At 43.0% G+C, this 14,632-nt stretch overlaps 1 protein-coding gene across 1 annotated transcript; it reads right to left on the bottom strand.

The window, feature by feature from the left end:
* Nucleotides 1–3,000: 3,000 nt before the first annotated feature.
* On the bottom strand, nucleotides 3,001–13,443 carry LOC306735018 (sodium-dependent lysophosphatidylcholine symporter 1-B-like; the record flags this gene model as incomplete). The annotated part of the gene is made up of 14 exons (XM_079216439.1): nucleotides 3,001–3,043; nucleotides 3,338–3,514; nucleotides 3,737–3,880; nucleotides 3,964–4,076; nucleotides 4,165–4,248; nucleotides 6,121–6,204; nucleotides 6,539–6,654; nucleotides 7,384–7,474; nucleotides 7,558–7,703; nucleotides 7,780–7,858; nucleotides 7,957–8,080; nucleotides 10,878–11,002; nucleotides 11,629–11,757; nucleotides 13,360–13,443. 14 exons carry the CDS (start codon nucleotides 13,441–13,443, stop codon nucleotides 3,001–3,003), a joined length of 1,539 nt encoding a protein of 512 aa, XP_079072565.1.
* Between the last annotated feature and the right edge of the window lie 1,189 nt (nucleotides 13,444–14,632).

Here is a 14,632-nt window from a genome sequence, read left to right on the forward strand (position 1 = left end):
GTGGTTCCTGCACAGGGGTTGGAGCTTGTAAATATGGCGAGCTTTCACATACACGTGATGCTGCAAACGGATGAGAGAAACGTCTCACCTTTGATAACGGCATTCAATGTCGACATTGATCCGGCGCGCTCCTCTTGGGACACGTTTTGGCGAAGGCTCGTAATGGAGCACGAATTTGTAGAGCAGATAACCGCAGGGCGACTGTCGCACAAGGTTCAAAAGTTGTGCTTTCACGGTTATGCGAATTTAAAAAGGACTCAAATCTAAAAAATAAAAATAAAAAAAAAGGCTTACCTCGCGCACGGCATCACACGACGTCAGCGGATAGGTGAAGAGCAGGTCCCCGCCTGGCCGGAGAACCCCGTTGCTTTTGCAGTTGCTGCCTAATTTGAGCTCCTCTGCGTCTGCGCCCAGGCCGTAGAACGATGGGTTGACCTGCACGACGAAGTCAGTCGTGGAGCAAGTTACAGAAACCTCTGGGAGGTAAGCAAAGTCCGACTGGACCTTTGACCCAGGCGCTCCTGGACGCGTGGATCGAGGTGTCGCTGACCGTTTGATTGGTTTGAAACCCCTTTTCCTTCTGTTAAGTGGAGATCCATACGCGTGGAGTGCACAGCTGAGGAGACAAAGTGATAAAACACTCCACAAAATATAGTGATGCCACTTGGCTTTCATCGCAACAGACTGCTGTCCTTCAATCTTTCCCTTTCAATCTGCGCGTAAAACCACCACTCGGCCACAGCTGGGGGTAATTAGTGCGAGGATAAATTGGCAGCCTGTTTCCACACAGTTCAGCCTCGTTTGGTTGATTTCAGGCTTTAAAATTAACCAGTGACGGGTTTCTTTTTGCTGCACATTTTTTTGTTTAGTCATTTTCTTGATTCAAGTCACAAGATCTTGATACAGGCACTGCAGCAAGTGAGGTTTTTGGAATCGGATTTAATTAAAGGAGAAATGAGTGAAATGATTCAGGCCTGACTTGTAGGTGCAGTGAGAACACATGCATGTATGGTTTTAATTTATATATTTTTTAAACAATTTAAAATATGAGAATAGTGTTGTGATAATATTGAATCCAAAGTAATGTATTGGAATTTACATGAGCTCTGTATTTCATCTACTAATGAAAAGTATGTTTGGATACTAATAAACAAAGGCCATTGCTTTACTTTATACCATATTTAGATGATTTTAATTATACTGCATGTATTTGAAGAAAAAAACAACTCATCCACATATAAACCTAAACAAATATTCTAGTCTTGGATATTGCAAAGACATTAACAGGTTTTTCTTTGTTTTGGCAAACTTTATTCACAGACTTAAAATTACAAATTTACAGCACATTAATGTATCTCTTTGCTGATCCAGCTTGGAAAAAAATATTTACATATTATACATCAGCATATAAACACCCAAGGGAGATGTAATGCACTTCATCCAGAGAAATTAAAAATAAAAACTATGCAGGAATGCATAAAGTTTTAAAGAAATTTCTCTGAAATCTAAATAACTTAACCAATAAAGATGTAAGGTTAAATCAAGCCATCTAATGTGACAAATGTCCTCCATTAACTTTATAATAATAGAAAGAAATTGGGCTGTGGCAGCTGATTTTAAGATTCGCAAGCTTGTTTATCACATTATACCAATTTGTGCTTTTTTTCTTGTCTTAGAAAAAAAAGAAATTCTGATGTTTTCCACAGCACTCACATATCCATCAACAACCATTCACTGTTAATAAGTTATTATACACATGTGCTTTTTTACGCAAAATGATAATCCCTTCAAATATTTTGTTTAAATAAATAGTTAAATAAGGCATTTCCTTCCCTTTGGGATGTGAGAAGATGCTCATGAAATGACTTCATACCGGAGTTGACCCTGCAGTGAAAGCACATTCAGAAAAGTCTATTAAACCTGACAGATTGGCTCGAGAGTAAAAGGAAAATAATCTGAATAACAAATTCAGAAGAACATATTCAATGTGTATAAGGCAGTGATTCAGACACAGTACATTATACCACAAGGTGCATTTTCCCCTTCAGAAGATTCAATTACACTTTTTGTTTTTAGAACAGCTCCATACAACTCCAATCTGTGGAATAGTGCTGGTGTGCCCTTTATAAATAAGGGCGGATACTGTATATTTCCTTCAGAGCACTGTCTGAACACAAGTGACATAGTAAACAGCAAAGTATCATTCCGGTCAAGTGAATGTCTTCTTGTAAACCAACAAATAAATACTTCATAAAAAAACACCACAAATCACAAGCTGTGTCCCAAATACAACCAAGTACTTCAATATGAAGTCCATTCACATTGGAGTGTAGAAATACCCACAATGCAATGCACAGAATAAATGGTGGAGATGCTAACAACTAGCTGAGGTAAATACCATTGCAGCTACAGGAACAGTTCAGTAAACAATAAAGGTCACAAGTCTTTGGAAAAACTGTTTTGATTTCTCTTTAAGTAAATAGTCCACCAAGATAAAATGACTACAGCTCCCATGAGCTCATAGGAGATGTATGTTGAGTGCTCACAAAACATGTTTCATCTTCAATTATAAGTGCTGTGTTTCACTTACACAGTGAAGGAAAACCTCTAAAAAGAAAAAAGTATATTTGGATGTTAAAGCAACAAGAACAGTCACCAACAGTGGACTTTGATTCTACACTACCTGACAAAATAATACACACTAATGATTTGTGAACTGTGTGTGCTTTTTAGTTTCAGCAGGTGCGTTAGATTGGGACACAGCTGGAGATAAAGGCCACAGAAAATACTTAGTCCCACACATAAGATGCCACTGGTCGGCCACTAGAGGGCGACGTAGACCTGTCCGATCCACTGGTGGGAGCTGGTTACTGCTGATATGTCTGGGCAGCAGTGGTCTGTGGTCTCTCCTGTGTTAGTCCAGATGGTTGGTGGGCATGTCCCTTGACAGCCTGTGCAAACCTGTTAAAGTGGCTGTGGTGGTTGGCTCGTGCTCCGCGGCTACACGTCGCTCCCAAGTGCTGAAGTTTCAGACTCAGAATCCCTGTTTAAAGGACGGGAGAACAGCCAGGAGTCACACACAAAGGCCTTGGCTTGTCCAAACTGGGTCAAAAGCGCATGCCAACACCAGAGCAAAACAGCTTTTCTGTTTTCTAAAGCTTTCATTAGGATTTAGCTCAGGTATACAGAGCGGAATTTAATTTAGCATCTCACTGGTTTGTTTACTATGGTACGGCACACCGCCGGGCTGCACAACAGGTATCTTATCCAGAATTAAGCGTAAACATCTGTGTAGTTGTTTGTTAAATGCTTGTATGCACATTTTCATTTCACTTACAGCATTTCCTGCAGTAGTTTTCGGTTGCCCTGCCTCCTTTCTTCATCAATAGGGTATGTCCTCAATATCAAAAGTCCCACGGCTATAAGCACTGCAGGCACAGGAGAGACCAGCACCTTCAGGGTTAAACTGACCGCCTCTGGTTGTGTGCAGCTCCCAGTCACATAGCCGGCAAATCTGTGGAAAAATGCAGATAAGAGGGAGAAACGTTGAGCTGAAGTACAGTGAGGCAAGACGGTCGGAGGATTGTGCAATTGTTGAGCACATGATCGCTGGTCTGATGAGCTGTAACATTGAGCTAATCTCGATTAGCGTTAGAAGCATAAACGTACATGTTAGGATGACAGTGAGGATAGAAGTGTACACAAGAATGAGCATGATATTCATCTGCTAACTCACTTCAAACTGAGTGTAGAGACACCCAGGGAAACTCCAGAGGCAAACTTGATGAAGAATACGTAGAAGGAGTAGAAGAGGGCTTCGTAGCCGTGGATGTCTGGGTTTTTAACCTTGAAGTCGTCCACTACGTCGGGAAGCATTGACCTGCAAACACGACATTTAGAAGGAGACTCGAGGCACAATCAAATGTGTTGATTCATGCGTTCTGTGCGTGAACGCAGGCTCACCAAGGCAGGAGGAAAGCTGCCGCCACGCTCACACCCGCCGCCACTGAGACCAAGTATGAAATGATCAGGTTGCTCTTGATGCAGACGATTAGGATCATGAAAGGTACTGCCCACTGTGGGGAAAGAGAGACGGACGTGAGCAATTCCATAACAACACATCCTGTTGGTTTTATTGCCTAAAACAAGCATAGTTGTGCTCACCGTGATGCCGAAGTAAACTGCTTTCTTCTTCCCAAACCGGGTCAGAAACCACTGCCACCACGGGATGGTTAGAGTCCCAGAAAGCTGGAAAAAAATGGAATTGTCAGTATTGTTTTTTTCATTAAATCTCATTATATAAGAGGACAAGGGATGTACACAGTTTAGGATTGAGTAGTCATCATTCAGCCTAGCCAGATTAGCTTTATTCATATTTTATTTAAGATAGAGGCATTCGATTCTTGGACCAATAGGGGTTATGTTTTTTTATTTTCCCAAAAAATGTGCATCTGCACTCTCACATTGTTGCAGATATTATAACAAACATTTTATATGGTGAAGGAAAACTCAAGTAAAGGATTGACACTTGTATCACTTGCATTGTGAGACTTGAGGACACTGAGGTCCTCTGTATTTTGGGTGATGTTGAGGCTTCACTTTGTTACTATGTTCCATTATCGGAACCGCTTATCCCATTCAGGGTCAGGGGCTTGAGCCGATCCCAGCTGACATTGGGCGAAGGCAGGGTTCACCCTGGACAGGTCGCCAGTCTGTTTCAGGACACATACAGAGACAGACATTCACACTCACATTCACACCTACGGGCAATTTAGAGTCCAATTAACCTGAGCTGCATGTCTTTGGCCTGTGGGAGGAAGCCGGAGAACCCGAAGGGAACCCACGCGGCCCCGGGGAGAACGTGCAAACTCCACACAGAAGGGTCGCCCGGAAACTGGGATGGAACCCCAGGACCTTCTTGCTGTGAGGTGACAGTGTAACCACGGCACCACCGTGTAACTTTTCATTCTGAGAAACCTTTTTAGAAATAAAGTCTGTCCAGGTAATGAGCTGGGACTAAAATGAACTTTTAGTTTGACATTTTAGGTCTTGGCTGAAGTATGTAATATATTGTGTTGTATACGGTCTTATATAAGCATGTTTGTTTCTGTAGTTAGGAGAAAATAGATGAAAATAATAACAGTGGGCAACACATTTTACTGGCAACTGGGGAGTTCTTTGTTTCCATGCATGTATTTTCCTTTGAAACACGTACATGCAAATATAAGACCTTTATTGATTTCTTAACAAATAAGTCTGGAAGTCATGAAATAGTAGTTGGTTAGTTTTTTTCAAACTAAAAAAACATTCTTATCCAAAAAACTAAACAAAGCTGCATGTTGGACATGCATCACGATACGACCTCAGCATAACTATCATCAAGGCTGCAGCTCGGGCACAATGAAAGTTACCTAAATAATAACTGAACATTATTTTCTTGCAATAAACAATCAAAGAAATTGTTGGAAGTGGAAATAATAAAGTGACCACTCCAGGAAGAGCTCAAGGGACAAGGGCACAATAAGCTTCGTGTGGTCTTGACTTAACCCTGCAGGGGCCAGACAGCCGCTGACCTCCAGGTCAAACCAGGTCAACCAGGTTTAAACGACCACACTGACAACTTGGAATTTAGCACTCAAAATATTTCCCTTTCCCCCGCCCCCATCAAATCCCATCCTTCCGAATATGACACATGGTGCCCGAAAATGTTTCCACTCGTAATCAGAGGGAACGGCTCCAGAGCAGAAAGCAGCGAGGAAAGGATGGAAAGGAGGGCGCAACCAATGGTGGCAGTTCCCATGGTGGCAGTGAGGGATCGCCAGGGCAACAAAAGCTCCACTGTGCGACTGTCTCTGCCTCGATCTCCTGCTACGGCCACGTGAGCGTGTGACTGGGAGACAGGTTCCCAGGAGCCCAAACAACACCTCCTCTCACCCTGAAAATCGTCCCTTTCATCCCCGGTGCCATGCGCCTCGGGGTCGGGTCTGAACCCCTCCAACACTGGGCGCTTACTCCGTGCCACACGCAAAGCCAAACAAGGTTTGCTACTCCAAATCTCATACTGATAAGGGCTTTCACATGGAGGGCAACAGCCCTTCAGTGGGAAGTAGAAGAACTCACCATGATGACCAGGAGAATATTCTGGAAGTCTTTTCTATGGCCGAGAGCGTAGGTGATGAAAAGGGCAAAGTTTCCCTCCAGCAGCTGTAAAAAGCAAATGAAGGTTCATCGTTATGCAAACTGCAGATAAAAGAAAAACTTCAACATATTGGGAAACACACTTTATATTTAGTTTGTTTAATACACACAAAAGCCAAAGTTGTGGTTTTACTTTTGCACAACTAGACGTTTCCATTTGTTTTTAAGCTAAGCTAAGCTAAACATTCCTGGCTGTAGCTTCATTTAATAAACACACATGAGTGGTATCTTCTCCTCTAACGCTCAACAAAAAGTTATTTCCCAAAATGTTGAATTATTCCTTTAACTATGACTTCTGTATCCAGCATGAAGATACCGAGATAATGAAACACAGCATTACCATGAAGGCCAGAGAGGTGAAGAGGAAGCCGATGACTAGCTTGACGTACGGCCCGTAGCTCATCACCAGCCACACGCCCTGGCAGAAGGTGAGCAGGGTCTTTTTCCGCCCGCTTTCTATAATCCAATAAGGAAGAGACGAGAACAAAGAGAAGGCAGATGTAAATCTCGTCTGTAAAGAATGTGATTGACAATGCAGAGCCATTATTATGAGAAACATCTTTATGAACGGTCTGTGATAAGTAGGCCAAATGTTTCCCAAGACAACGGATACAAACTTCAAAATCAAAAGTGGGACAAAGTCATGTTTTTTTCAAGGAGACTCAAATCTTTACTATGAAGTCCTGAATCAAGTCCCAGTCCTAAACAAGTCGTGAGTGTCCTCGAGCAAAGACATTCTTAGTCGACTAACACGCAAAGGATTTTGTGAAATAATCAATAATTTGATTCATTTGAGTTTTTCCACAAGGAATCACACAAAAGCCCCACTTTTTAATCTTGCGTTTCCCAGAGATGAGATCGAATCAATCGCCTAGCGTGAGGATGAGGAAGCTGTTGTCTGTTCGTGTGCACTGTTCACGCACCGTGACCGGCTGCTGTCAGATTGATTCAGAGTATGAAGGAAAATGAAAGAGTTCAAAGTGAAGTCATGACTCATCGGTGTTCAAGTCTTTTTTTTTTTGTCAAGTTGAGTCCAACGCCCTCAGATTCATGCTTCAAGTCTTACTGCAGTCAAAGTTATGCACCCTGTGTCCAATGCTCTGCTTTTAAATATTAATTATTCATATCATATTCATTTAAACATATTAAAGTGAGCACTTCTCTTGGTATTTCATGGATTCATACCTTTTTTCTCCTTCACACCCAAAAACAAGACCGCTGCACAGAGGACATAGATGATGCCGATGACCCCTGAAGAAATCAAATACGCTTGTTTCTGAGGACAGAAAAAAACTGAATTAGCTTCGACTAGCACTCATAAAACATAATCATTTATCGAACACGACTCAAGAGACTCACCGTCTCATCCAGTGAAACTATGGACGCGTTGGTTGAGTTTCCGCTGTCCAGGCCATCAGGGTCAGTGGGACAATTTGAGGCTGCACCGACTATCTGCCCCTGGATTGCTGTGCCCAGAACGGTGCCCAGCACCTCCACCATCATACCTGAGAGCAACACAGAAATGGAGCATCAGTGCCTGAAAGACAGACGCATTTTGATCACGCAGGTGAGCTGACGTACGGTAAGCGGTGGCAGAGTCCCTCTCCTTCTGGTCGTCGGTGATGAACATGGTGAGGGCCGAATACGGCACGTGAAAGCACTGCAAAACGTACACAAACACACAGTTAGGCTAGTGGACACGCCGGGACCAGAGGGCAACAAAGTGGTGGTCGGGGGCGTCGGTATTGACATACTAACCGTCTGCATGGACTGGAAGAGGCAGTAAAAGACCAGGTACCAGAGCACCTTCCCTTCCTCGAACGGAGGCACGTACCATATCAGGAAGTACGTCAGCACCGCAAACGGTGTCGAGCAAAGGATCCTGGGAAGGAAAGCGGTGGAGGGTTTTTGTTAGGAGACAGCGGTTTGCAGTGTTTGATGGATCAACCGGAATATTTTTCTAATTTGAGCCACTACAGTGTGGTTGCGGTGGAAAGCGGTGGAGGGTTTTTGTTAGGAGACAGCGGTTTGCAGTGTTTGATGGATCAACCGGAATATTTTTCTAATTTGAGCCACTACAGTGTGGTTTCCCATGCATGCCCAGCCTGTCGTTTCCTGCTGCTGTGGTGTGTGTTTATTCAATTCTGCCCACTGTTACTGTAGCTTTGCCCCCCTTTCATTTCCCCTCACTTGCAGCCATTTCTTTTATTCTCTCTCGTGGCCGCTATGAGAATAATCCCCCTAATCCTGCCTTGTCAGAACCCCTTGTGTGGAGAAAGGGCTCCGTCTGCGCTGCAGAAGGGGACGAGGGGCGAGGCCACTCTGGTCCACCTCCTCTCACCCCACTGGGTGTCAGCAGTCTTTTCTTCATTGTATGTCCTCCAGCTGACCTCAGTCAGAGAAGGTGGTGCAACTTCAGACACTTGTTTTCAAAACAGTCCAGCTAATACTCATGAACATGAACATGAGGATATCGTACTGTTTCTCTTCTTCTTTTACACCAGCCTGTGAGGCGATACATGACCATACTTTATTTGTGCGTTTCTTAATAGCATCAACACATCCAAACAGGTCAAGTAGTGCGAAACAATAACTTGAGTATTTAATTAGTCGGTTAACAGAAAAATTGTTTTTCAATGTCTTTTCAATGAAATTCAAAATGTTCTCTTTTTCCCGCTTCTCAGTTTTGTATTTTTTTTATGCTGCTTATGTGATAATAAACCTAATATCTTTGGTTTTTGGACAATATGAAAATGACTTTTATTTTCTATTTTCTTTTTCAATATTTTCTGGCTTTTTTAAAAAAAAATTTATGACCAAAACAATTAACTGAAAAGGTAGCTGGAACATAACCATAACAACAATGATCCTGCAGTGCTGTAAAATGACAGCAAATCGATTGATTATCTAAATCAATATTATCTTTTTATGAGCTGTCGTGCAAGAGAGATTGTGCCGACTCTCACTAAAGGCCATATCTCTGAACACAGAGTCGGTTTCTTTTATTGAACGTGGCGCTTCTGCACCCGCACATGGTCATATGAACCACCCACCCCCCTTCTTGTGTGACACACATGGGAAATAAGAAAGAAAGCGCCTCCTGGTTCCCTCTAATGTTTGAGTGAATTGGGCTAATGAGAGCTAATTTGTCTGGAAATGGAGGCCGTGTCACATTTGGAGGTCAGTAAAGCACAGGAAGTTACCTTGAGGTACATCAACTGACTCAATTTACACAGTACAGACGCAAGAAATGTCAATGTATTTAATTTACACAAACAACTAAATGTGCCATTTTAGTGCAACCTCACACAATATCTGAATACAAGTATGTCTCAGTAAGTGAGAACACAAAAAGTATTCTGTGTTTTCTTATCTAACAGCTGCTCGTTTCACTTGAATTTGAAAAGCTACACAGGCCACAGAGGATCATGTACATGTTGCCTTTTTAAACAATGACCTCCATTATACTCTCAAGTACGCCTCTTCCTTGACCAAAGGTAACCTCTCTCCACTTCTGCAACAAAAAAAAAATTCTAAACAATGAAACCAAACACACTCACACACATAAATATGGACACACCCCTATTGGTTTGAAGCTGATGGTGTGGTGTGGGTTGGACCAATCGCCGCAAGAGCCCTTACATTCCCCTCCCCCCTCTTCAAACCAGAGCATGCAACTGGCACACAGCCGGCATCTCTGTCTCAAATAGCCACGATGCTCAAGATTCCACCATGACACCATGTGAGAGAAATGCCGGTAAAATATTTAGATTGGTTCCACTGCAATTTATATCATGGCCTGAAGTGTTGGTTTCAGAACCAGACACACTCATAACACTGACATGTGCCTTCCCTTCTCAAACACATGCATGTAAAAGAAGCTGCAGCGAGCAGAATATCAAGGTCATCTTCCTTCACAAACGCGCTCCCTCAAAGAGAGCATTTTCATTCTACATTTTTAAAACCTGCACTTCCATTGCTTCACGTTGAGCCTTTCAGCGCTGAAGGTAAAAATAAATGGGAGAATATATCGAGCACGTTCAGGGAGGGTAGCAGGGGGCTGAAGCCCATCCCAGCATGCATTTGGAAAGAGGCAGGATGCTGTCGACAGGATGCCAGCTGGTCGCCGGCGCAACACGAACAATAATCAAACACATTCATACATACATTGACAATATGCTGTCGCCTGTATTTCACTATTCTACTGATCTGCTGGTAGAGGTGACGCACCAAGAAACGCAGCAATGCGCCAACAAAGGCAGTGAAGAAGAACACTTGGATATATTCAAAGTAAATGTTTAGATTTCTGGCATAATTTGTTTGTATTACGTTTAAATCTTCTCTTTCTCTCGGAAGGTATGAAGTATTTTCAAGTCAAAAGGCTCAAGTCACTGGTGTTAAAGTCCAAGTCAAGTTGTCTTTTTGACTCCAGTCCAAATCATGCGACTCCAATCCTCTCTGCTTTATTCTCACAGTCTTACCACTTATTCTTCCTCAGGACCCTGTTTCCATGGATACAGCTCATGAGCAGTTTGTTTTCTTCTCTCAAGTGCATTTGCCTCACAATTTGTACCCATCTCTTATCTAGCTACCCGACTCATTTTCCCTCTTTCCTCATCTAACTTAATTTGCTCTCGGCTTTGTGGAACGGTCCTGAAAAAGCCTGTTCAAACACCTACCAGGGCATCATGCGGCCGATGCCGGTCCATCTACTCTGGCTCACCAGGAAACCCACTGTGGGGTCTGTGATGGCGTCCCAGGCCCGGCCCACAAAGAGGATGATAGAGGCATGGAAGGGATCCAGCTAATGGGTGGTGGGGGAGAGAACGTGGAAAAAGAGTGAGACAGGAAACCAAAACAAAGAGTATGATAAATACTACCTCATATGGCTGGTGAGCGACTCAAAAGAGCCGCGACACCACGAGGTTATGGAGACATCCCGAGGCTTTGTAACTGCAGCAGTGAAATACACAACCGTGTCTTTTGCTTAAGGACAAATTAGCATTCAAAGCCACTGTAATGATCTCTTGAGCTGAAAGGCCTTTATTGAAGTTCCCACTGTGTACAGTGGAAAAGTCTGATTTGCTAATTGAGTAACAAAGCAAAGCAGTAGGAGTCCAGGCTAATGCGCTTGACCGGCTACTGCAGGATGAAGACTGTTAAAGTGATACGAACACAGGGGTTGACCTTGAAGTTGATCTGTACGCGGACCATGGGAAAAATGCAAAGAGAAGGAAATGAGTCGCCAACTGGCCTCACGCACAATCATTAAATGGATGAACTCTGTTTTGAAGCATCTGGAATACAGAGGGCATTTCATGTACCACTTAAAAGTATTCCTACAATGTTTTCCAGCAAGGAAAACTGTGTTTTCTAGCTCTGACAAGTGTGATTTCTCTCCTTGTGTGTGTGTGTGTCTTGTTAAATCACCAGAGCCACATCCAGCAGGTAGATCTGGAGGAAGAAGCCCAAAGCGCTGCCTGTGATCTGGTAGGGAGCCCCGCCGACGGCATAGCACAGTTTATTCCACACAGTCAGACGAGTCCTCTGGTCCTTTGGCTGGAAGACGATGAGAGGGGAGGACAGAGGAGATAAGTAAGGCAGGTAGTTTGTCTTTATAACTATTTGTGCATCAACACTGAAATGCTCATCTTCCCAGAGGAGCTTTGAATTCAGGGATCATCATCTTCAGATTTCCTCTTGAGATGATTTAATCCCCTTTTTCTGCTTCAACTAACACTTTCGGCATAATTGATGCAGTGTTAAACAACCTGCTGCCACGAGGGAATGAGGTTGGCCAACTTCCCTTCGCCCTGAACGCCAGATTAGAAGCAAATCCCTGATGCAGGCCGGGCGTACACACTGCAGTCAGACAGTGGCGTGAAACAATGAGGTTACTGTAGTTCACTTCACACACACACTCGCACAACACCAGAGACAATCCAGCGCTGCCATTGGCTCCATCAATAGGATGTTGGAGGTAGTGTGACATTACATGCCGAGTAGCCAACAGTCAGCAGACAGCTTAGAGTCTCATCACATCCGGCAGCCACAGCCAATCAGCTGTAACGGTAGGATGATGTCAGCAAAGGGGGTCTCGACACCAGGATGCACATCCGCAACCGACACCAGAGATCGAATCGCTGCCTTCTCACAAATCATGCTCTTCCTTCAGCTTAACAAAACCCCGCTGGCATAATTATCGGGCGAAAATAGAGCTAAAGATGCATGAAGGAAAACCCCTCACCAACACAGAGGATTCTAGGAAATAACTGTAGACAACTTCAAGATAATACACACAATGGTTTCTATTTGAATAACCTCTTATTAAAAGAGAAATGATTTATGTGCAGCAAATGACAAGTATTTTCATTACAGATGCATTTTCTTGTTGAAATGTCTCAACGCAGTGGGAATGCCAACTCATTTCCTGTCAGCCCTGGAGATGAATTAAAGGTATTATTTTAAATTTGACTAGCTTTTGCTGATTGTAGGCTGCATGCTCTTGTAGATGTGAAATGCCCTGTCATCTGCTTTTGCTGTTAAAAGAATGATCACAGCACAGACAAAGGGCGTGGAAGATTTTTAGGCTGTAGATAATATATTTCACAGAAAAAGGTGTGACAGCAGAGCATTTCATCTCACACTTGGGGAACTTGAGACCTGCATGGCAGACGCAGGTTGAGTCATCGAAGGCGTTCAGACTGGGAGAGGGAGGCTGGCTGAAAATGCTTTTTAACATGATTATTGTGAACACACACTTTCTTTCACAATCTCAAACCAAATGAATCCCACAGCTCTGGAGCAGCCACGCCACATTTCTGCGGCACATCTCCAAAGGCTGCTATTTTTAGACCGAAGACTGAACGGTTCAAATATCAAATGTTTAAAAACGGCCAGTTTCATTAAGATGTGGTCCCTTTAATTAAAGCCGGTGTACCGTTATAACAGCCTCACGAGCAGCTGCTCTCGGGCAGATGGACGGACCGGGCGAGATTCAAATGGGGAGGACAAGTCACTCAAGGAGCGCGTTTCAGACGCCGAGAGGAAGTAACGTTCATTTCAATTTAGGCGCCTTTTTACGCCCCTGAATAAAACGGGTGAAACACATTTTAATAACCTCATAAATCAAAAATATATAAAGACTTGGCCTGCTCTTACCTTTGCTGTCTTGATCTCTGTATTTACAGGCTTGACTGGCAGTAAGCTCGCCGCGTACTGCTCGGCGCCCTCTCCTCGTGCCATTGTGCGCTTCCAGGAAGATAAATCAATATATCTTTTTATTTAGATATCGTAATATTCATCGGTGTCGGAAGATAAAAACCCGCTTCATGGCTTCATCGTGTCGCGCGCATTGCTCTGACGGTGTCTGAGTGAAAGTGTCTCGTGCTCTGTGTCCTCCATCGGCTCATTCATTCTACTACGCCTACGTCATGCAATGCAATGCCGCGTCATCGCGTGCTCCGTGTCCAATGCTGATCCAAGAGCTGAAGGAAGAACGAGAAAATGCAGTATAAACTGACATTATACGTCACTTTTACCAAATACATCCCAAGGACATTTGCTCTATCGACACAGCGAGCAAGATGTATCATCGAAATAACTTATAACCTGTTCAGCACCTTTTCACACAACAGGCACAGTATCAGAGCATGATGAATAACAGTTGAATCATCACTCATTATGCGTAACCCAAGGGAATAGCGATTATTAAACGGGTCATAAAATACTGGGACATAAGGAAGTCGTCAGTAACAGTAAAGTGATGGAGACAAAGTTCGATACTGGACCAGGGGCGTTTCTAGGATTCAAGGAAAGGGGGGGCTTAGCCCCTAGAGAACTGGCATGTGTGCGCGCGCTTCGTGCGGCAATTTTTTTTCATTGTATTTAAATGTATCTATTGTTACAGACAGTTCATATATTGGTTCAATCAGAAAGAGTGTGATTTTGCTCTGTAGTTTTGCTTGCATTCATTCAGTATATGACAATAGAAGAGACAGAATGTCAGGGTCATAGTGAACACAAATATGAACTTTTCTCAAATAACGAGAGAGAAATACTTTTCCTGCTTGTAAAGGAAAGACGGATAAACTAGCTTTCATATCCACGTCACTCCCAAATCCAATGGATGGAGAATGGACCTGACAGTGTCAACTTTTTAATTGTTTACTTGTTTTATTTTGAGCAGAAGGGAATAAGATTTTGATCTATTTTGTTGTCTGTGTAGTTTTTACAAACTAATGATATTTTATGCTAATTTGGACACTATCACTGAGATAAAGATGAAGTAGTTCAGTGTCAAATATACCATTCAATAGTAAAAAAAAAACATGAATAACAAAAATAAAAAATAAAAACATTTCAAGTACATCTTGATTATCAAATGATAGATATTGTATGATGGTACTCCTTGGCATAGTTTATGTTGAGCTAA

This window comes from Taurulus bubalis (assembly GCF_910589615.1).
Source record: "Taurulus bubalis genome assembly, chromosome: 4".
Lineage (NCBI taxonomy): Eukaryota > Metazoa > Chordata > Actinopteri > Perciformes > Cottidae > Taurulus > Taurulus bubalis.